The 23,233-nt window shown below is 41.9% G+C and overlaps 3 protein-coding genes across 4 annotated transcripts in view; 1 reads left to right on the top strand and 2 right to left on the bottom strand.

Moving 5' to 3' along the window:
* The window catches only part of LOC122866379 (hemicentin-2-like), a 480,239-nt gene that overhangs the window by 42,795 nt on the left and 414,211 nt on the right, over positions 1–23,233 (bottom strand). The gene's annotated exons all lie outside the window — the stretch shown is intronic.
* eif2s3 (eukaryotic translation initiation factor 2, subunit 3 gamma) lies at positions 843–7,985 on the bottom strand. Its single transcript, XM_044176020.1, has 12 exons — positions 7,862–7,985; positions 6,792–6,855; positions 6,558–6,685; positions 5,980–6,101; positions 5,717–5,811; positions 5,448–5,606; positions 3,735–3,869; positions 3,428–3,522; positions 3,171–3,315; positions 2,482–2,651; positions 2,032–2,204; positions 843–1,316 (listed from the first exon to the last, which is right to left on the bottom strand). Exons 1-12 carry the CDS (start codon positions 7,928–7,930, stop codon positions 1,253–1,255), a joined length of 1,419 nt encoding a protein of 472 aa, XP_044031955.1. The 5' UTR covers positions 7,931–7,985; the 3' UTR covers positions 843–1,252.
* klhl15 (kelch-like family member 15) lies at positions 9,005–22,675 on the top strand. 2 transcript variants are annotated; one of them, XM_044176011.1, is made up of 10 exons: positions 9,204–9,256; positions 11,045–11,132; positions 12,492–12,600; positions 13,279–13,417; positions 14,053–14,241; positions 14,406–14,630; positions 14,957–15,118; positions 15,247–15,456; positions 16,671–16,861; positions 17,102–22,675. In XM_044176011.1, the coding sequence occupies exons 3-10, from the start codon at positions 12,581–12,583 to the stop codon at positions 17,859–17,861; spliced, it is 1,896 nt and encodes a 631-aa protein (XP_044031946.1). In that variant the 5' UTR covers positions 9,204–9,256; positions 11,045–11,132; positions 12,492–12,580; the 3' UTR covers positions 17,862–22,675. The 2 variants fall into 2 exon arrangements, with proteins under 2 accessions (XP_044031945.1, XP_044031946.1); XM_044176010.1 differs by lacking the exon at positions 12,492–12,600 and having other exon boundaries at positions 9,005–9,256.

Genomic DNA, 23,233 nt, shown 5'->3' with positions numbered 1-23,233 from the left:
ATTATTGATGCATTTGACGTGGCAGCTGGTAAAGGCGGGGCTAATTTTAATTTATTTATATATATTTTATATTTATTACTTTGCTGGGTAGTTTGTGAATCCCCCCCCATCAATAAAGTCTTAGTGGTATAATGACATCAGAATTTATTGGTTGTTAATATTGTGTTATTAATCTGAATCTGCAAAGTTATAAAATAAACGTACAATATTTCCATCCGAGATGTAGCGGAGTAGAAAGTAGCAGAAAATGGAAATAGTCGAGTAAAGATAACGACGTACAAAAAGTACACAATCAAAAATAAATGTAATCTCAGGATTTTGGGGCGGGGTCGGTCTATAAAACAGTAAAACTTTCCCACAGCCCATTACTTGTTTCGTCCACCAAACTGTCCAAAACCCAAAGACATCCAATTTACTACTGAACCACATGAGGCAAAGAAAAGCTCGAACTAAGGAAATATTTGGTATTTAAAGTACTTTTTTTGGGGAACCAATTATCAAAATTGCTCCAGACAGATCAATTGACAAACAACTTCAGCTCCATTTGTCATTACATCACACAAATAAATAAAAGCTACTAATTCTGTTAGATTTGAACTATAATCTGCTTGTTCATTTAAACATTAGTGTTTTGTATAATAGTGAATTGATCTTCCAGTAAAAGATGGCAAAAAATATAAAATTATCAGTCTCAATTAAGACACAAGTCTGATTCTGACAGATAAATTAACTTAGAGACCTTTTTCAAGTTTTATACTTATTTGCAGTTAATTACTAATTTAATTTTCAGCTGCAACAGTGTGTTGGAACATAAATGAAACCCGACAAACAGACCTCAAAGATTTCTTCCAAACGTATTTTATTAGATCTGACTGAAATCTGTGGACAGTACAGGATACTTTCTGCACTGAATGAATCCCCGGTCTCACTCTGAAGGCAGAAAGTGAACCTTCTCTGGAAGATTGTGACGATAGTCTAAAGAGCCTCCTCTCCTCCTCTGCTCTCCTTCACCTGCAGTAAAAACAGGTACCGGTACAACTTGACCTCCTCGTGTCGCCACTGAGAAAGAGGAGCAGAGGGAGGAGGCAGCTTTAAATATCTTTACAACACTGACATGTCCCGTTCTGTTCACTTCCTTCCTCCTTGTGGAAATAAAAAACAAAAAACAACAAAAAGCCAAGAAGAGTGTGATGGTTGCGATGTCCAGCCGACAGGAAGTGTTTCTACGGTGACGTCCCGGTTATTTCCCTCCTCAGTCGTCGTCCACTGTGGGCGTGATGGTCACGCCCCTCCTGATCTGTCCCCATCCGATCAGACTGACAGGAAGAAGAAGGAGAGGAGCCAATCAGACGACCACATAGAGGCTTTCTAATTACTAAAATTCCTTCTTTCTTGAGCCCCAATGAGCAGCGTCCTAACTTTACAAAGAGTCCAGATAATGAAAGTGCTCTCAAACTTATTTATTTTCCTGTTGATGCTCGAAAAAGGTCTCTGACCAAAAGCTTGCATCAATAAATCAATATTTATACAGATCTGAGTGTCCAGATTCTCAGCTCTTCTCTTTATATAATGGACAAAACCACATTTTAATAAAATGATAGAAGCGTACAGGCTAGCTTTGGATGCCCTGTAGTGGACGATAAAGATTTCTCTTTCTGTGCTTGTTGGCTATGAGTTATCATCACCCATGTGCTTTTCTATCAAACTACCTTTAAACTGGTTCTGTTGCTAGATTGTTAGCTATCTAACTACTATCTTGACACTAGTACAAAGCATTACTTTGCCCCTCGTTAGGCAAACATGATATCTAGACCGCAGGAAGAGTAGCGGCTGGTAACAGCTAATGAGGATCCAAATTAATCAATTAACAAAAAAAACCTAGCAGCAATCTGTATAAAAGTGCAATAAAATAAGACAATTTCCCTGAAAACGGATCATTTTCACATAAAAATGTAAAAAAAAAAAGAAAAAAAAAAAAGGTGTATATTATTGCTTCGTCATGATTGTGGTTTGGACAACCCCGATCCTTACCGCCAGTGCTTCTCCACGCGTCGACTCAGAGCGATCTTCTCTCCGACCTCCGTGCAGACTGGGTTGGTGAGGACGATCTTGGCCAGATCAGCCTTGACGGCGCTGACGCGGCCGCCTGTTGACAACGAGCCGATGTTCACCATCAGCACCTCGTTCTTAGACAGCTTCTGGACCTGCAGAGACACAGAGAGATAAAGGATCCCGTCACGACGCTGTTCATCGAGTCTCAAGAATATATCAGACCCACTTTACAACTGAAACGACCTGATTCTGGATGACTGAGGCGGTTTCTCACCGCACACTAAACTCCTCTAAACGCTGTTTCAAGGCCTTGAATGTCACTACTTAAGACATTTCTCTATTTTTTCAGCTTCACTCCAGTTACATTCTTCAACATCATTCCTCCCTTATAGTTCAGAAGGACTACATTTCCCATGATGCATGTCTCACCTTGGCAGCCTTCTTGTCCCCCTCTGTGCGGACTCCCAGCAGCCTCCTGAGCAGGAAGTAGGAGATCTCCAGCTCGGTGAAGATCTCTGGCAGCGCTCCGACGGCGCCCAGCACCTGACCGACCATACGATCCGCACGACACAGCGTCGGGTCGATCTTAGTGCCCACACCTGCACACAAGCAGAGTTTACTTCGCTAAATTATTGTTGAAATGTTTTGTTGTTTGTGAAACTTGTAGTTTTCATCTTTCAGCTCATATCGCTCTGTGAACCAGGGTTTTGATGTCTGAATGTAAATTTGTCTCGTTTAATTATGTTCAGTAAGTTTTGGACCAGAAGCAAGCTGGTTATGGCCACCAAGGTGAGGTCAAAGCAGGCAAACAACAAACTTACGAAAGCTAAACAATCAGAAACACAGAAAACATAATCTGCAGCTTCTGTCTTCAAGATGAGTGACAGGTGCTGGATGGAAACCGTTCATTTAGCAAAATAGCACAGGTCTTCTGTCACAGTCTAATCAAGTTTGTTGGTTTATGAGTTGCTGTCACTCCTCAAAAGAACGTGGGATGGTTGACTGCTGCATCGGACTCTACCTGGCTTGTAATTTCCCACTCTGATGAAAAAGATACATTTCTTTCTTATTAGATAAAAAGGATAAACCTAGGTTCAAAAGTGTGCGTGTGGACCTACCGATGAGGCCTCCAGGTGCAGCATACTGCAGGTCGTTGTGCTCAGCAAACAAAGAGACGATCTTGGAGAAGATGGGTTTGCACATCAGCTTTCCTTCGTGGTCTTTGGACACGATACCTGGCCGCACCTCGAGCTCTTGACCCACCTGGAGGTCACACACAGAGAGGAGGAGCACACGACGTTAGTGGAAGATAACTGCATGAAGGCTGAAATGTGCATGTCTGAACTGTGAACCCAGTAACAAGAACCAATCCGACCTTGAGCACGCCTTTCAGGATACTTCCTCCTGCCACGCCTCCTTTCAAGTCGTCGACTTCACAGCCGGGCTTGTTCACGTCAAAAGATCTGATGACTGAAACACAGAAGACGTTCACCGGGTTTCATTTAATAACAGAGTATTTATATTAACAAAGATAACAACAATGAAAGTGTAATGTGCGAGGCTAAAAACACGAGGAAAACAAAAAGCAGATAACACACACACACACACACACACACACACACACACACACACACAGCGGGTTATTGAGAAGAAAGAAGCAACCTGTGTGTGCTGTTTCTTACCGATGAGTCTGGGCTCGGAGATGAAGTCTCTGATGGGCACTGGGATCTTTTTGACGATGTACTCACAAACCACCTCGATGTTGTACTTCAGCTGTGCTGAGATAGGAATGATGGGAGCGCCCTCTGCCACCGTGCCTGCAGGAGAAACATTACACACAGCTAGGGCCGAAACGATTCCTCGAGTAACTTCACTACACAAATCTCTGCACAGTGCGTCTGTTGTAAAACTGAACCAGCTGACCACAACAGCACGACGTCTCTGCTTCAGCATCTCAGCAGAAAGTCTGTGCATCCAGTCCACAGAGCGACACAAGGTGTGTGAAGGCTGGTAAAGAACGTAGGCTATGTTAATTATGGCTGTATGTAATGGCTACTTAACAACGTAAATCGATGTGGTGGCTAGTTATGACGTCCCTAAGTTAGCTAGGTTTTGTTCAAGATATTAACCACAGAAAATAAAATGCTGCAGTCAATTTGTGAGCTTCATTCATGTTATATTATGACAGTCACAGTTCCTGTCCACTCGTTTCTGCCTCCCACAGATGCCACAGGGAAGACTGTAAAGGCTAACTTTATGCCTGAGCTGTAGTTAACATTCAGAACTACAAGTTTCAACTTAAGTATATTCACACTTTTTTTTTTTAAAGCAAAAGGTGTTTTTGCATTTCAGAACATGTTTTCTTTAAAACCCAGAATGTAATATGGCACTTAAATGCACTAAATGGGTTTAGTTTTGACAGATAATATTATTGTATGCAATTTAGGAAACAAAAATGTAGATTTTTCTAAAAAGGAAACCAATTAGTTGTTCATTTTAAAAGAGACCTGTTTTTTTTCTCTTTTGCATATTTACTGTTGCTCTTTAATAAAGCAAAAGTATTTCTTATCCGATTAATCGATGGAATAAAAATCGGTAGAATACTCATTTACTAAAATAATTGATAGCTGCAGCCCTACACACAACATCGGGTCATGGTCACCAGGGGTTTAGAGAAAGACGAAAGTGGCCTGAAGAAACGCTAGTTTGAAGTGGACAAAACGTAAAAAGGCACCTATTTGATCAGATTTCAACATTATGTGGCTTTGCAGGTAACTTTAAAATGCTGTTGTGTTTAAATCACTATTTCAACATCAGCTGAACTTAATGTGTAACAATGAGACAGCTTTTTGCAGACAACGTAAAAGCTTACACCAGGTAATACTCCACCCATCATATTGAGAAGGGTCGCAGACTACACGACACACCCCCTGAGATAACTTCCTGATTAACGTACTTATTTTAACCCAAACCACAATCTTTTCTTAAACCAAGTAGTTTTAGTGCCTAAACCTAACCAAACTGCAACCGTCACAAGGGCGTATCATGTAGTAGGCATGTCCTGTAGTACTGTGCACCTGCAGATAGACCTACTTGAACATATTTGCGGTAACTAACTCTCACCTCTGCAGGCCTGAAAGAGGGCTGTAAAACCTTTGTAGTTTCCCAGTGAGACACCAAAGTTGTGACTTATTTATCCATATTTTGGGAAACGATGAGTGTTTGGTGAGTGCTGTTTGTACTCTGATGAAGAGGTGCAGAGTTACACACACACACACACTTCTAATATATTCTTTGAAGGTACTTTATGTGATGCTTTTCTTGTAAGGAACATTTAGTTGCTTTGGATTTTGAAAGAACCCGGTTCTTTAGAGTGCAGGTTCATGCCGACTCACCCTGTACGAAGGCGAGGATCTGCTCGTACTGCTCTTTGGCCTGGCTCTCCTTCACCAGGTCAATCTTGTTCTGCAGGATGAGGATGTGCTTCAGCTTCATGATCTCTATGGCCGCCAAGTGCTCTGACGTCTGGGGCTGAGGACACGACTCGTTACCCGCTGGCAGACAGACACAACAACAAAAATCAGATGACTTCTAAAGAGACTATAACACACAAATTAAGCCAGAGTTTGTCTTTCTGGCGGGAGTTAAGCAATCAGAGACTTACCAATAAGCAGGAGGGCTGCATCCATGACAGCGGCTCCGTTCAACATGGTCGCCATCAAGATGTCGTGACCAGGACAGTCCACAAATGACACATGTCTGGGAGAAAGACAAGAAAAAGTCCCACTGATGCATTAAAAAATTAATTTGCAGTCAAACTGATCCCAAAGGGTTTGAGGAGTAGATATGTTTAATAGCTGAAACCCTAAACTGAAAAGCGTTAATCTGTGCTTTTGGGACAGGACTGCCCCCTCTCTTCAGTCTTACCTGACCAGTTTGAAGTTGCCCTTGGTGCCTGGGATGTCTGAGGGAAACTCATCAGGAGTGCTGCTGCCACACGACCTGTAGCACTCTGGCCTGGGACAGCTGGGGTCGTCCAACTTATAGACCTACAAAAACATGGAAATGTCGGGTCGCTTTTGATACATTCCATCTTATAGAGTTGCTAAAAAAAGTTTTACTTTAGAGAGAAAAATATGGAAATCTGTTGCAAGACTTGGGCATTAATATAAAACAATGAACAGAACTCCTTTCACATTATCAAAGTTTATGCCCTATTAGCACTCTTGTGTGTAAACTTCTTAATTAAAATGATTAATTGACTTCACTGGCTGACTGAGAAGTCCCTGGTTGTTTTCTATCCTGGTAAGAATAATATGTACTGAGCATTTTCACTATTGTGCATGCATGAAAAACTGATCCTATTCTAACTTAGGGGCTGTAAAATGTTAAAATAGGCAAAAGCATACAGGCACTGCCCTTCAACATTAAAACGGAGGCAGAGGTCAGGGAGACAGGAACAGCCTGTACTACCCCTGGAATAATCAATGCCCAGCGCCACTTACCTTAGCGTTAGCATATCCTAGCTTAATGGTGATGTTCCTCTCCAGCTCATTCTTGAACCTGACAGTGTGAACACCAGAAATCGCCTTCACTACTGTGGACTTTCCATGGGCCACATGACCGATGGTGCCTAGGAGAGAGGAAGACAGAACAGGCAGGCCTCATGTCATGTCCAAGCTTCAAGGCAGCATGCTGACACACACGAAATCTGATCAATTCTTGCCTGATTCCCATACCAATATTGATGGTGGCCTGTCTGCTGATGATCTCTGGAGAGAGAGGCGTCAAAGTAGACACATCCTGCCAAGAGGACAACTCACATTAGACTCATCACACACACTGAGAAACAACACAGAATTTGCCAGGTTTTCACTGTGAGCGGAGCAGCGCTCCCTCCCTCTCTTTAATCCTGGAGGTGAATAGAAACAAAGGGATCAGCATTGTGACGGACATGCAAACACTGCCCCATACTGACTCTGCATGCGAAGTGGACACTGTTAGTATATCATATTTGATTTGGCTAACTGGTTAACTGATAGATAAATATATATATATATATATATATATATATATATATATATTTTAGTATCAATCAGTAATACTAGACTTGAGCTTTACATTTCATAAATATGCACTTGTTTTTTTAAATAAGTCACATGAAACTTAGCTGAAATTGGTAAACTGATAAAATAACGAAGCAAGTTGTGTCTGTCCCATGTCTACTATCATTTACTTTATTGACTATTAAGTAAAAATAAAAAAAAATAAAAAAGGTAGGGATCCATATTCTGCGAACATCACTAACAAAACATTCAACCAACATCAACACATAAAAAAAAAATCAATTGCTGATGTAAAACATATGAAAGCCTGCAAAAAGTGGGATTATTCTGAACCGCATCCCTGCTTCCATCACCGTTACGAATCCCATTCACATTTTAATAGATTTTACTTCAATTTAGCAAATGATGCTAACGTTTTGATCCGACAGGGCTAAGCAGACATTATTGACGTTACAACAAAGATGGCAACTACTACGGCGCTGCAAATACATATGATACAGTCAAGCGGTTGTTTCATTTTGAAATGTTGATAAAATTTAGTTTAAAGCTAATCTTAAAAGTGAAGCGGGTGTCTTAGCTCTCCGCCCCGCCGGGCCTGCAGTCATGTGCCGGGTGGTGGCGGCGGCGGCGACCGTTAACGTTAAAAATGTTCAGCTTTTGAATAACCATTTTAGCAACACGGCGTGCCGATAGCCACCGATATAAAAATACAAATGTGTAAAATCTGTTACGTTGACACTTACCAGAGAACTAAGGTCTTGTCTGGCCAGATGAGGCTGACCAAGCGTTGTACCAGACTCGTCACCCGCCATCTTGAATGAAAAGGGAATGAAGAAGGCGTCTCCGGCGAATGCCTGATCAACCGATGAAAACAGTTGTTTCTTTTTTCTAACAATCGGTTATTACATCAAATTATGTTTACTTTTGGGGTGTCAGTAGAAAACCACATATGTCTAGAACAAGACGTCTGTTATACATTTGATTTGGCTGACAAGTAACAAAGACGTATTTTGCAACTCCGTGATTCATCCAGGTAGAGGCAACGGGGTCCTTTCACAACGGCTGATGCAATTTATTGTTTTTTACTGTAAAATACGTGTTATGTAATAAAGCTGCTGCTGTTTATATGCACTCAATAACAGTTTATCACCGAACAGGGCACAAGTTTTTACTAACTTTTTTCTACTCCAAAAAGTAAAGAAATAGATCCTTATTCATGTGTCAGGTCCGTCGTTGTTTAGTGACGTCATCAAAGGGCTTTTTTAACGTCCTGTTTGTTGTGGGCTTTGTAGTTCTGTAATGTGTACTCCAAGACAAACCCTGGAATACTGGGCTACCTGCCACCAGGTTTGCCATTGTGTCAATTAGTTTGAAATGTAACTATATGTAAATTAATATGGGAATATGCGCATTTTAAACACAACATCAACAAACAGCCTAGTAAAGGTTTTAAAACTAGATATTTACACAATATTGTATCCCCTCTACAGGAATTAACCGCCAGATAATCCAAAACCTGCCTTAAGGTCCTTATTTCAGTTGACATTGTGCTTTAGTGGTTTTTATACTTTATACAAATTAATACAGTTATTAAAAACAGACTGGCACGCAGTAAAACTTTCGCCCGCTTTGCCTCGCAGTACACTCCAGACTCTATTAGTTTAGCTGTGTCTTTGACTTTATAACAAGCCTAAATCTGTGTTGTTTGAACCGCCACACTTAAGAAAACAGTAAGGAGTTGTATGGGGCCCCCTTAGCATGAGCTATGATTGTTATCAACATTTCTCCTTGGAAAAGTTCCGGCTAAAGCTTTGGTCAAGCCAACACAGTTGAGAGTGATCCATCTTGTCTATATACAATCTTTGCTGCACCGCACAACGCCCTTCAGTTCCGCCCAAAAGGGAAATGACGCCGGTGCAGAAAATGGCGTCCGCAAAGCCTGTGGACCGCTGTGGATTGTTACCCGTTTAATTTAGAGCCGAGTGGGGGGGTCTCTTCGTCTGGTAGACTGGACGATAACATGGCAGCGCACCTCTGCCGTCCGCTTTCTTGATTCCGGAATAAAACCCGCAACTTCATGTCCGAAGGAGCCAGAGCTGCCTGGTCGAAGAGGGGTTGTGGGGATTCGCACCGCCGAGGTGAGACGGCTCAAATTTAGCAGCTAAGCTAAAGCTGTTACCCCGGTCGAGCAGTGTCGGATCCCCCGTAGCTCCTGTCACCACAACTGAGAATCGTGACAGTTAATTTAGCTAGTCAGGTAGCTAGCTATAGAGTAAAATATCTGCGTTTTTTACATTTACTTCTCGCACATGACTAACTAGCTAACATCACCGCCTTCATCTTCGGGAGCCAGAGTTGTACGTGCACCGTTATGTGTAGCCTAAGCCTTTGTTTTTGGGCTCTAATCTTAGCATGTAAGGTCTCTGTAGCATACTTTCTTTTCGCTGTTGTAACGAAAACTAAAGAAGGTAACAGTACAGAGACTAGCTTCTCCAACCCGCTGTTGTGCTGCCCGTGTCAGTGTTAAGTAAAGTTAGTCAGTTAGTTTAACGGTTACCCCTTCTTTGCTAACGTTAGCATTGCTTTTAGCATTGCCTGCCCAACGGCTGTTCCTCCTATTGTCATGACTGTAATGTGACCGACACAGTAACGTAAACAAAACGTCTCAATTTATAACGAGTCACTCAGCGTGAACTACTGCTCTTTTGTGAGTGACAGCTATGCTAAAAATGAGCTTAGCAGGTGATTGTGAAGCACCGAGGGAGTTAAACTTGTTGGCAGGTGAGCTCGGCTGCAGTGACAGACTCTGACAACAGAGGCAAACCCAGGTCAGGGTGAGGCTTCCTGACACCAAACTACACCCAGATTTTCACGGATTTAAAGAGCCTGTAAATATCGTAATTACCCACATAAAGTTTTACTGCTGCTGCTCTCGCTACTTAACTTTCCACAGTTGTAGTTTTGTATCGAGTACGACTGGGGATTAATGTGGAAGTAATTAACTTAGTTGATTTAAATAGTTTTCATTTGTGAGTATAAGCAATTATTGTGTTATTAATTGATGCATAATTGTAGTCATTTGTCAGGGGGAAATTGCCAAACAACAATTTGCTGGTTACAGCTCACAAATACTTGTTAGTTGCTTTCCTCTGTTTGATCATGTTAGTGTAACTTGAAACTTTTGTATTATATTGCTGTTGATCAGCTTAGCTGTATTATAGTGTTTTATATTTTGATTTGCTTAGTACCTCTCTTCCTGTGTGCACTGATGTGACAGTGAGCAGCTGTAACGAAAGAGTTTCCCCTCGGGGATCAATAAAGTGTTTCTGATTCTGATCAAATAAGATAACGAGAGCTTTATTTGTGTCAGTCATTTATAAATGAAAAATGCCAAAACATTTGCTGGTTTCAGCTTCACAAATGTGAGGATGTGCTGGTTTTCTTTGTCATACGTGATAGTAAATTGAATATCTTTGAGATTTGGACTGTTTTGGACAAAACAAGCATCTTTAAAATGTCATCTTGGGCTTTGACACATAGTGATGTGCACAATTTTTTGACATTTCATAGACTAATCGATTAATTAATAATGAAAATAATCGTTAGTTGCAGCCCTTAAATGTTTAATCTGTTATACATGTTGCCAGTTTAAATCATTAGTCTTACTGAGGAACAAGGAAAAGGAAAGCAAAGTTTGTCACTTCCTTGGATTTTTGTAAATACATATGCCTTACTGTATGACATTTATGTTGATATACTGTCCTGTATCACAGCTGATATTTGCACTTGTGTGCCGTGGAATAGTTTGAGCTCACTACTTGTACCTTGCAGACCCCTGAATGTGTCATGGAACATTTGAGGATATTGTTGTGCTTTCTGCTCCTCCTCACCGTCTTATGGATGTCTTTTCTTGTCTCCTTTGTTAGAACCAGGGAAACATAAACACAGGAAATGCGAGCGCCCCCTTAGCGCTCAGCCGTCAAAGCCTGTGATTGTTCGCCCAGGCTCCAAAAGGTACGATTTTTCACTCTGCAACACTGCATGTTCAACGGAAACCTGAGCAAACCTCTTTCTGTCATTATTAACTCAGCATCCATCCAACCCATCATTCCTCTCGACCACCGGCTTCATTTCCACTCCCTGTATTTTGGGCTGACGGGGTTTGAGGTTAGAGCCCTTTTACGGCACAGTCCCCACAATGCTGAAGTGTCCTTGAGCAAGACGCTGAATCCTTAACAGCTCTTTGAGTAATGTTATGCAGCTGAGCATGACGTTTGTGCACAGGCATGAGAGTCAGTTATCGTAATGCTGCTGTTACTAATAAAAGGAGCTTGAAAAGTATTTAAAAAAGTAATCTCTTAATAAAAAGTCACTATTATTAAAGGATGGGTATTGTATTGTTTTATTACAGTATAGTACTTATATTACCAGTTGGTCTTATTACATTTGACCCACTTTCCTGTCCCACTCGTAGATTAGTACAGAAAAGTGTTATAAGCAATTTGTTTTCATATTCCTTCCACATTTAATGTCTTCATATCCCTTTTCATATGGCCACTGGCCAGTAGGACATCTTTTTTGTTTCTTTTATTGGTTGCTAAATTTCTCATTCCTATTATTACAACTTGGGTCTTACTTTTCATATTTCTGGCCATCATTCCTATTGGTTATGATAACATTGTACCAACCAAAGTAATAGCAGAGGTCTGGGAACACGGCGAGATCGCTCCGACTAAGTCCGACGGGTGAAGCTGTCAGATGATCAGTCAGATTGTAAACAAACCAACAGTTTATCCAGATTATCTAATTATTTGGAGGTAAACCTCAGGAAAACTGTGTGCACACACCTGCAGTAAGTGAAAGGACAAAGTTGAATCAGGAAGTGGGTCTGTAAACTGTGATGGATGTTTACAACGGACAGTTTGGTTAATCATTTTACCGTTCACCTTCCTTTTCTCTTACAAATAAGTTTGTCTAACCTGGAGGTTTGTTTCCAGCCTGTCTAACTGTCTGATTGTTTTTGTTTGTTTCTATCAGTGTTCCCAGATCTCAGCCTTAATGAATTTTCCTGCAATTAACACTGTTTTTGCTACAGTTTTGTTCTGTATTAAAATACGAGAAGTGAAGAAATTGCCTACTCACCTGTGTTGAAATACACAACAAGGCCAAAATTATGTGGACAGTGGACGCCCTTGTCTGCCTTAGATGTTCAACAATCACACATGGGTGTAATGTTCGGGTGTCCACATACTTTTGGCCCTAACTAAAGATATTTAACATGCACAGAAGTCCTTGTATGGCTTTTTTAATTGCAGTTTGCCCCTGCAGACGTTCATGCTTTAATGTGGCGGTTGTGTTGACTTTATCGTCCAGGTGATTGACGCTCAGAAAAGGGACTTTGTTAGCATCTACTGGACACAAGGGGCACTGTCCTCTGATTGGCTCGGACAACCCCCTCTGACATGCCCGTGGCCAATCAGAGGTGAGTGTGCGGTGTGTGTGTGTGTGTGTTTGTTTACATTTGCATTCTTAATGAGCGACTGAGTTTGTGGAGGTGTGCAGATGATGTGTGTGTTTGTGTTTTCTACTCTTTCTTGTGTGCAAGTGTTATGTGTGTGTCCATGTTACTTTTTTTTCTCTTTTATGAGTTGTGTGTGTGCATGACTGTTTGTTTAATGCTGAAGAAATTGGATGAAATGACATGCGGGATGCTTTTCTTTTTTTTTTAAAGGAGTTCCTTTCTTTCTCTTTATTTTTACCAACCTCTCTGTGTTGCATTGGAGCGCGGTATTTCCCCAGTGCGTCAGCGCAGAAACACACACTGGCTGTGAAAGAGTAACGGCTTGTTAGGATGCAGCAGCTGAAGTGCTGAGCTTTTAATGCTGAGCGTCCTACTGAATGCCCTTCCGGTCCCAGACTTACTGTTTTCAGCAGCACACACACACAACCACAATATTTTCCTTGGAGGACTCGCAGTGTTGTGCCGCTGAATTCATTTTTGAATAGTTGTTAATTGTAGTTCATCCCTGCTTTATGTTCGCACTGCAGCCAAGTTCAGTGTTGTGACCTTATAGATCTGTTCTAACGCTCTGTGATTTTTACCTTACCCCGTCTCCCTCCCCCATCCGCACCTGCACTTTGCTCTCCTTCATGCCTCCAGGTGTGTTATGTCGGGGGCAGATGTGGAGGTGTACCTGTCCCAGGTGCACGATGGGAGTGTGTCGTCGGGCTTCCGGGCGCTGTACGAGGAGCGTCTGCTGCTGGATGTCACACTGTTGATAGAGGAGCACCACTTCCAGGTACACATATAAAGCTGAAGACACACACACACGCAGATATATCTTGCTTTAAATGCATGGTGTTTCATAGCCCTCATCCAAGACCGTATACTACATATCATGGTCCTGCATGAATATCTTGGGGAAACTTGGACATTTCAGTCACAGATCTGCTCAAAAAATTTGTTACAGGAAGAATGTTGAAAATATAAACTCACTGGATGGATGGAAATCAACTTCCACTTTGAAGCTAGTCAGTCAACTGTAAAGGAACAAAAAACAAATTTTATTCTCACATAAAGAAGTCTCTTCCATTCAAGTCCATACAAGGCAGGCAAGACTTTTCGCTATCAAAATAAAATGTTTTTGTTACTTTACAGTCACCTGACAGTTTTTCCTACCTTGTACGTCATTAAGAATATTTTCTACCACCCAGTGAGTTTGTATTTTCAACATGCTTACTGTAACACATTTTATGAGTGGATCTGTGACAGAAACGTCCGAGTTCTGCGAGATATCCATACAGGATACGTAGTATATGGTCCTGGATCAGGGCCAGGTGTGAAGACAACAAGCAAAAAGTCATAACTAAAAAACTTTTGGCCTCCTCGAGAAACATTGCTGCGTGTCCGTCTGGTGTTTCCATCCTCCTACAGGCCCACAAGGCGCTTCTGGCCACCCAGAGCGACTACTTCCGGGTCATGTTCACAGCAGACATGAGGGAGAGGGACCAGGACAAGATCCACATGAAGGGGCTGACAGCCGCTGGGTTCGGCCACATTCTCCGATTCATGTACTACGGCTCACTGGAGCTCAGCATGCCCACCGTTCAAGAGATCCTTCAGGTAATGACATACACCCACTGATATCCTTCCTGCGCTGGTTCTTGCAACATAATTGTGCTTCCATTTCTGCCAGGACTGATGAAAAACGGACACAGGAGTTGTCACTACACGCTCTCACACATACCTCCTCTGTTTCCTTCTCGTTTCTCTTCCTGTCTCGGCAGGCGGCCATGTACGTCCAGCTGACGGAGGCGGTGGAGTTCTGCTGCTCCTTTCTGCTGGCCAAAATCTGTCTGGAGAACTGTGCCGAGGTCATGCGCCTCCTGGAGGACTTCAGCGTGGGCGTGGAGGGCGTCCAGGAACAGCTCGACAACTTCCTACTTGACAACTTTGTCCCCCTTATGAGCCGACCCGACTTCCTGTCCTACCTCAGCCTGGAGAGACTGCAGGTTCAGTTGTTGTTGTTAGTACGATTAACGCAGCAGACTGCTAACAGAAAAGTTGGAACTATAAATACAAACACTTTCTGGAAGTTTGTGTTGTTGTTTTCTTTTTTTTTTTTTCACTAATTAGTTGGATTAATTGTGACCAAGATACATACTGAGCGGGACATTTTACAGTTAAAAATGTGAGTGATCTCTGGGGGACGAACCATCTAATGATGAAACTGTTTCTAAATTACCTCAAACCTACTTCGGCATTATACATTCACAGGTCAACCAATGATAGCATTTTCTAAATTCTGTCTTTTTCTCTCTTTCTGTCTCTGAACCAGGCATACTTGAACAGCGATGCTCTGAGTCGCTTCCCAGAAATCGAGCTGTATGAAGCGGTCCAGGGGTGGTTGCGACACGACCGGCGGCGCTGGAGGCACACCGACACCATCGTGCAGTCCATCCGCTTCTGCCTCATGACTCCTGCCAACATCTTTGAGAAGGTGAGTTCTGCGTCCTGACACATTTCCTCATTCTGTAGGCAGCTGAGGGTAATTTGTTCTGCAGACTCCACAGGTTTACTGATTTTGTCTCTGCTATCTGTCTTCTGTCCTCCTCTTTCTTGCCGCAGGTGAAGACGTCAGAGTTTTACCGTTACTCCAGACAGCTGAGGCAGGAAGTAGATCAGGCGCTCAGCTACTTCCATGATGTCAACCAGCAGCCTCTGGTGGAGACGCGCTCCAACCGTATCCGCTCCGTCCGCCCGCAGACCGCTGTCTTCAGGGGAATGATCGGTCACAGTATGGTCAACAGCAAGATCCTGCTGCTGCAGCGCCCAAAGGTGTCTGCTCGTTTGTCTTCCTACAAGGGCCTGTGTGAAGGTTTATTTGGATCCAGTAAAGATAATTCCCATGCTAGAGAGTTGGGCTGCATAGACAGTAGATTTGTGAATGCCAGTAGACTTTGAGAGGCTGTTCTCTAACTAGAGCCGGCATAGTTTCAACATTTATCAGTTAGCAATGTCTTTGAGCAAGCTGCTTTGTCGCTGATCATGACCTCTGACCTTCTTTTAGATGAGGGCATGCACAAAGATAATATACCTGCACTAATCAGTTTTAACTGCTGTTATTGAAAGAGACCTGTAAAGACATCGTTACAGTAGTTGAGTCGACTGAAGATAAATGCATGGACAAATATTTCCAAATACTGCTGAGACATAAGTCCTTTAATCGTGGATATATTCTTCAGGTGGTAATAGGCTGACTTTGTAATTGTTTTAATGTGGCTGCTGAAATTCAGGTCTGAGTCCATGAAATTTGTGTGTCGTCTATGGTAACATATTTTGTAGTTTTCCATAATCTGAGCCAGTGGGAGCATGTAGATGTTGAACAGAAGAGGCCCCAGAATGGAGCCTTGGGGAACTCCACGTGTAATTTCCGCTCAGATGTGTAATTACCTATAGACACAAAGTAGTCCCTGTTCTTTAAGAGGATTCCAGTTTAATACTGTGTCAGAAATTCTCACTCAATTTTCAGCTGCCGGGGCAAAAACATCTACAGATTTAGCAGTAAAATAAAGTAAGTAAAACTTTTGGGATTCTACTCTTGCTGGAGGGGGGAAAAGTTAGCTTTCTACCCCTCTTGTTAGAGCTCAGAGTATCTAACCTCCAGACCACAATGCATATATGTAGCACCGAGTATCAGAAAATACAAGCTGCCATCAAATGTTTTGTCAGATTCATAATGTTTTTCGATCAGAGTTTCTGAATTAAATCAAAATTTGTCCATTTTAGACAGAATTTTATCTAGGCAAAGTTCTTGTTCAGCTGTGTTTAGACAACATTTAAGATTTGTTAGATGGAAAAGGGGGTTCTGTAGGTAAACATGTTTATATATTCCTCAGAGCAAGGTATCGGAAAAAGTATTGTTTTTGGTATTTGTACCGAAAATCAGGTATCATATTGGCAGCACAACTTTGATCCCTCCATCTAACATTTCACATAATCTGAATTCAGTGTCTGTCTTGGGTTCAGAAACCTGTGTTTTAATCCCTCAGGTGTGGTGGGAGCTGGAGGGACCTCAGGTACCGCTGCGACCGGACTGCCTGGCAATCGTTAACAACTTTGCTTTCCTGTTGGGGGGTGAGGAGCTGGGGCCTGACGGGGAGTTTCACGCCTCCTCCAAAGTCTACCGCTATGACCCTCGACAGAACTCATGGCTACGCATGGCTGACATGTCTGTGCCGAGGTTAGAGGAGCCTGAAACTCAAACGAGTGTTTTTTGTACTGTGTGCTCTGACTCGTGCAGTATTGCTTTTTTCTTTTCATGTGAGACGCACAAGAGATTTCTTTCTTTTCTTTTTTTGGTTCATTGCCACATTATGTTAATTTCAAGGTGATTTTGCAGATGCTCACAGACTCCTTGCCAGCTTTATTTGAATGAATTATTCATTTAATGATACATATTCATGGTGTTTGTTGTTTGCAGGTCAGAGTTTGCCGTGGGCGTCATCGGCAAGTTTATTTACGCTGTGGCGGGCCGCACACGAGACGAGACCTTCTATTCCACAGAGCGCTATGACATCACAGAGGACCGCTGGGAGTTTGTGGACCCGTATCCTGTAAACAAGTACGGTCACGAGGGAACAGTGCTTAACGGTAAACTGTACATCACCGGCGGCATCACCTCCTCCTCCACCTCCAAACAGGTGTGTGTTTTCGATCCAGGGCGGGAGGCGGGAGGTGGGGGAGGAGGAGGTAGCTCAGGTGGCTCAGACGCACACAGGACACGCGTCGGCCGAGGCCCGCTGCTGCCCGGCACCCACGCCAGCTGCTGGGAGAACAAATCCAAAATGAACTACGCCCGTTGCTTCCACAAGATGATCTCTCACAACGGGAAGCTGTACGTGTTCGGAGGCGTGTGTGTGATCCTGCGGGCTTCCTTCGAGTCGCAGGGCTGCCCGTCCACCGAGATGTACGACCCGGACACTGACGAGTGGACCATCCTCGCCTCCATGCCAATTGGGCGCAGCGGCCACGGGGTGGCAGTGTTGGACAGGCAGATCATGGTGCTGGGCGGCCTGTGTTACAACGGCCACTACAGTGACTCCATCCTCACCTTCGACCCCGATGAAAACAAGTGGAAGGAGGACGAGTATCCCAGGATGCCTTGCAAACTGGACGGTCTGCAGGTGTGCAGTCTGCACTTCCCAGAGTATGTGCTAGAGCACGTCAGACGCTGCAGCTGAGGTCTGCTCCACAACAAGCCTCCTTTTTATAGAAATGGGAATGCACTGTTCAAGGACTGAAGTCTCCCGCTGGGAGATCAGGTGTTTACAGGTGGGAGACTCTACTGATGCGCAGGCTTTTAAACTAGAGACCAGCACTCACCTACGGTGAGGAAAAGATGGCCGGGCCATAGCTTTGCTGTTCTTAATGAAGCCAATCGACGCGTGGCGTGGTGAGACGTCACATGTTAACAGTCAGCTTGAACATTTTCAGAATTAGCTTTCTCAGAAAATTAAGGAAAAATATTTGTGGGGAGAAAAAAAGGTTTAATTTGCTGGTTTATGTTTGGACTGTGGTCAGTTTCCTATTCTACTACTCACCTACTGTATTTAGGCTGTCCAGTCAGGCTTATTGCAGAAACGCACTGGAAGCGTCAGATTAATGCATTTACAAATGGACCTGCATTCATTTTATTTCACCAGTCAAACAAACCGGTATCACGAATAATTGTCTGAATTAGGTTTCTTTGCCTGCACCCTGAGATTTAGACCTATTTAAAGTCTAACAAACATCCTGTGTAGCGTTTATCAAGTTGCTCGTATTGAGAAAATAGTTTAGTGAAAGCCAAAACATAACTGCGGCTATTTCAAACGATCAAATCAGGTATATAAACAAAATATTAACACTATATGCTGTAGTGTAGCTAATTTTATAGCCTGTCTCCAAATATATGAAGCGGACTGTAGAGAGAAACCATCAAACAGATACATGTTGTTACAGATGCTGCTGACTCCTCAATCTGCTACCAGCTGTAAACTGTCAGATTATTTATTCATAAATTCAGTAATCAGTTTTCGCTTCCAGTGCGTTCCAGGTTTTAGTCCTAATTCTGCTCTTTACTCCCAGATATCCACCATACTGTGCTCATGTTCATATAGCATCACCGTGTCTTTCTGTGCCCCCTCTGCTTCCTCTCTGTGTGTGTGTGTGTGTGTGTGTGTGTGTGTGTGTGTGTGTGTGTGTGTGTGTGTGTGTGTGTGTGTGTGTGTGTGTGTGTGTGAGTGTGTGTGAGAGCTGAATGTAAGATTGAGAGGAAAAAACATAACACTACATGGTACACGAGGTTCTTCATTCGGTGATGAGGTCGTATGATAACGGTGACAGGGACTCGTACACCGCAGGGGTCAAAGGATGTTAGTTTTATTTTATTAGATAACATGCATAGGAATGAAAGATCTTTCTCTCAGAGCAGCCCTGAATCCGTACAGTCACTGGCAGTGCTTTATTTACTCTCGTCTACATTCCCTGCACTTTTTTAATTTATTGTGGCTCTTGGGTGTAAATGCACAGTTTACCAGCTAACCTTCAAAGCAGCTGTAGTATTACACAATGCTTTAATGTTACAGACATTTAGCGGTGTCTGAAATTAACTTCCTGGCTGACGAGTAAAGACGAACAAAAAATGTATACAGTATAAAATGTGCAGCTAGTTAAAATATTTAAGAAACACTGGGCCTGATGCGAGAACATTTTCGTATTCTGAACTTTTCTTACTTTGTTCTGTGAGGTTTGCTCGTACGAGTGCTCCAAGTCGGCTTCACCAAACTCTCTTAACTGCACAAACTTGTCGTAAATCGCTTGTTTCAGCCTGCTGAACGCCACCTGTTGATGAGGCGGTGCGTGATTGTGAGATTTCATCATTAGCATAATCGACAGCCCTAAAATTGCCATGTAAGGCTGCCCGTTCTGCTCCGTTTCTGGGAAGGTGTCACTTACACACACATTACCAAAGAGTAAAAAGAAGACTTTCACACTGCAGAGCTTCAAGTCCTGCTGTTGGAAATGAGCAAACAAATTTAACAGCAACCTGAAACTGCTAGAAAATATTACTACAGCATGTTAACAACATGCGATCACGTCCTGAAATGATTTAACATGAGGTTAGATGCTAAAGAACGTCTTTTTAAACAAAACGGTCCATGACTAATATGAAAGGCAGTCAAGGGGCGTGACAGAGATATTAGACAGGATGTTATTATAGCCTTTAGTAAGTGATGTTGCACTATCAGGTGTTACAACAGAGGATGATACTGGACAGAGACCTGCAGAAAGACTCTGAAACCACTGAAATGTAGAAGTTGCTGTGCCGAAATATGCCACGAAAAAATCATAAAATCTAAAATAAAACAACCTGTAAATTGGCAGCCATGATGATGATGATGATATATGGTTAACAGAATTTTTATTTTGCATTAAGTTTGTCTTAGTTGTGTATTTTATTTTCGTTAATTTCAGTATCATATTTAAACTTAAGGCGTTATGATTTCAGGTCAAGCAAGTGTGTTTTTCCCTTGTGTAGAGAGAGGCAGACAAGTCTGGGCCACTCGTGAATTAAATCGCTCGTACGTTTCAAACAAATCTTTCTGTGCGAGTGGTTCTTGCATGAGGCTCATTGTTTATTTACCTGTAAACGGATCTACATATTTGTCATGTACAAAACCAGGTTCTGTGTATTTGAATTTAAGCTCTTACACAACCAACAGAGCTCAGTATAAACAAGGTTTGCAACTGTGAATGACTCAGAACTACCAGCCAGTGTTTTTTTAGATGATTTTTACCAGTATATCCACCAAAGCTGAATTTTACCAGCGTTTTGCAGATAGCTGTGTTAATTTCAGACATTGAAATGTCACCTGGAGTACTTCAGTCATATCAGTTATTTAGCAGATTCAAAATTTCTGTTGTCACATGTACTGTCCAGCTTTCACATCTAAGCAGTCCAGCGCCTTGATCCCGCAGCCCAGCAAGCCCTGCTCGATGTTTCTGACCTAGTCCTTTCTAGATATTTATTTGTCCTTTTTTTATTTTTTTTTCATGAGCCAACTGTGAAAAGGGCTAGAGCACATACTGATGCAGTTCTGTAAGCCAGCCGTGTATTTAAGTTATTTATTTTCTGAAGTATTGCTTTCACCGAGCTATGCAGTAACAGTAGTAGGGTTATTTATTATGACAAGAATTTCATTGTGAATCGTGTTGTTTTCAAATTGTACTTCTTTCCTTGTTTCATCCTCGGCCGTCTGTCCTGTCCTCCTCAGCAGCACTGCATGTGGCTAATGAATGGATGCTTTGAGAACGGTCTTTCTTCCAGTGTAAACTGACAAGATTGCCAAGAGGAAGGGTTAATAAAAGCCTGTAGTGGAAATATTTGAATTTGAGTTGGGTCGTAACAGATGAACAGGTACAATTTTTAAAGGAGGGTACTGGTGTCATTAAAAATTACGGTCCATTTGTTACCGTCTCCAGCAACATTTTCCTGTATGCAAATTGTCATTCACCACATGTGGGAATTTACAGGTTTTTCATAATTTCTTAAATGCAAACTTGTTCGTAGGCGGCATGTTTTTGAGGGATCAGACTTGAAATTCTTCCTGATACGAAAACACTCCGGTATTATCCTTTTAATTCCTGAGAGTCTTGAGAACACAGCTTAACAGTGTTCATGCAATGCCACTGGGGATTGTCTTCAACGCTTTGTGACGCTGGTAGAAATCTTAGGTTGCGTAAATGTCCTATGTTAACGCCTCCTCAGCGGTGAGAAGTTGTGTTTCACACTGTGGACTTCATAATGCATCTTTGCTTTCAGAGGGGGAAAATGTTAGAAAGCGAAGAATGATTCCAAGAAGTGCAGAAAGTGCTGCAACTAACGATTATTTTCTTAATCAGTGAATTGTTTAGTCAATAAAATGTCAAAAAAATAGTGAAAAATGTCCAAGTGACGTCTTCAGATGTCTTGTTTTGTTCGACCAACAGTCCAAAACTCAAAGATGAATTACTTACTGTCAAATATGACAGAGAAACAGCAGATCCTCAGATTTGAGAAGCTGGAACCAGCAAATGTTTGGTATTTTTGCTTAAAAAATGTCTGAAACGATTATTAGATTATCAAAAATAGTTTCAGATTCATTTTCTTTCTCGATCGACTAATCGTTGCAGCTCTAATATGCAGCCATCATGTCAATTTACAAACTTTTTGCCATTCTAAGCGAATCGAAACCTAGTAAGCAGAAGCTAAATTAAAATAAAGAACTCTAAGTAAAAGTAAAATAAACTATTATATTTCCCACCAAATTTCAAAACTTTATTTCTGCTTTCAAACATTTTTATTGTTGAAGTTGATTCACGTTCTCCATGTTTCAGGTTCAAGTCAAGTAGATTTTATTTGTATAGCTCAATATCACAAATTTGCCTCAAGGGGCTTCAAAACATTTCATATTATTGATTTTCACACCCAAAACTATTGTTCTTCATGTTTTCAAGATCTTATCATTGTTTTTGCCTTTATTTTCTGGTCCTTGTTTAATTTTTAACTCCAGAATAAGTGTCACATGTGATGAACACACCAATGATCGCACTGTCAGAGGCAGGTCTGGTGGGGAAACAGGCCTCTTTAACTCCACGTCCCTTTACGTCTCCTATGTGTCACTGTACTGTGCAGCCGATATCATGAACATCACATCTGCCACTCTGCAGTCCGCTCGCTGCGCCTCCTCCTCTCATGTTGCTGTTAAAAGAAGAAACGTGTAACCGATAAAGTACTACTGTCCTGATTTGAGGCACATTCATTCACAGCGCAGCATCCTTTAGTCCACCAGTCTTCAGTCTGTCAGTAGGAAAACAGAATAGAAGATTTTAAAAAAACATACCTTGCAACAACGACTGTATCTGAAAAAGAAAGTAAAATCAGATTAACATATCTTATAATCTGAGTAGAAACTCTTTGGAAACGATTTGTAACTTCTTTCCAGAAATAAATGTTCATATTGGTCAACTTTCAGCTGGCTGCCTGAGTGCTTTTATATCAGTGTGTGTTTCTGACTCTTCTTGTGGCTGTTATACCAGTATTACTGTTCCTCCACAGATAAATGCAGTCATGCAGAAGGAATTCATGTATGTATTAAAGGCCAAAGCATATGCGTGAATATTGTGATGACCAGAGCTGCATAACTAATTGATTAATTAGTTATGAAATGTCAGAAAGTAGTGAAAAATGCTCATCACAAGTTTCCAGAGTGTGTCCAAATACGTTGTTTTTGTCAGACCAAAATTCAAATATGTTCAATTTATAATGATGTAAAACAGAGAAAAGCAGTAAATCCTCACATTTAAGAAGCTGGAACTAGTGAGCAGTTTTTAGTTTTGTTTGATAAATAGCTTTAACAATTATGAAAATATCTGGCGATTAATTTTTTGTTGACTGACTACTAATCAATGAATCGCCTAATGTTCCAGCACGAGTAATGGCCGAATGATTAATAAAAACAGACCAAAACCCCATAAAGACGCATTAGGGGACGAGCCCTGACATAATAAGTTTTATAACAGTGTTTAAAAA

Source organism: Siniperca chuatsi, linkage group LG19 (assembly GCF_020085105.1).
Source record: "Siniperca chuatsi isolate FFG_IHB_CAS linkage group LG19, ASM2008510v1, whole genome shotgun sequence".
NCBI lineage: Eukaryota > Metazoa > Chordata > Actinopteri > Centrarchiformes > Sinipercidae > Siniperca > Siniperca chuatsi.
This window is presented reverse-complemented; position numbering and strand designations above follow the sequence as displayed.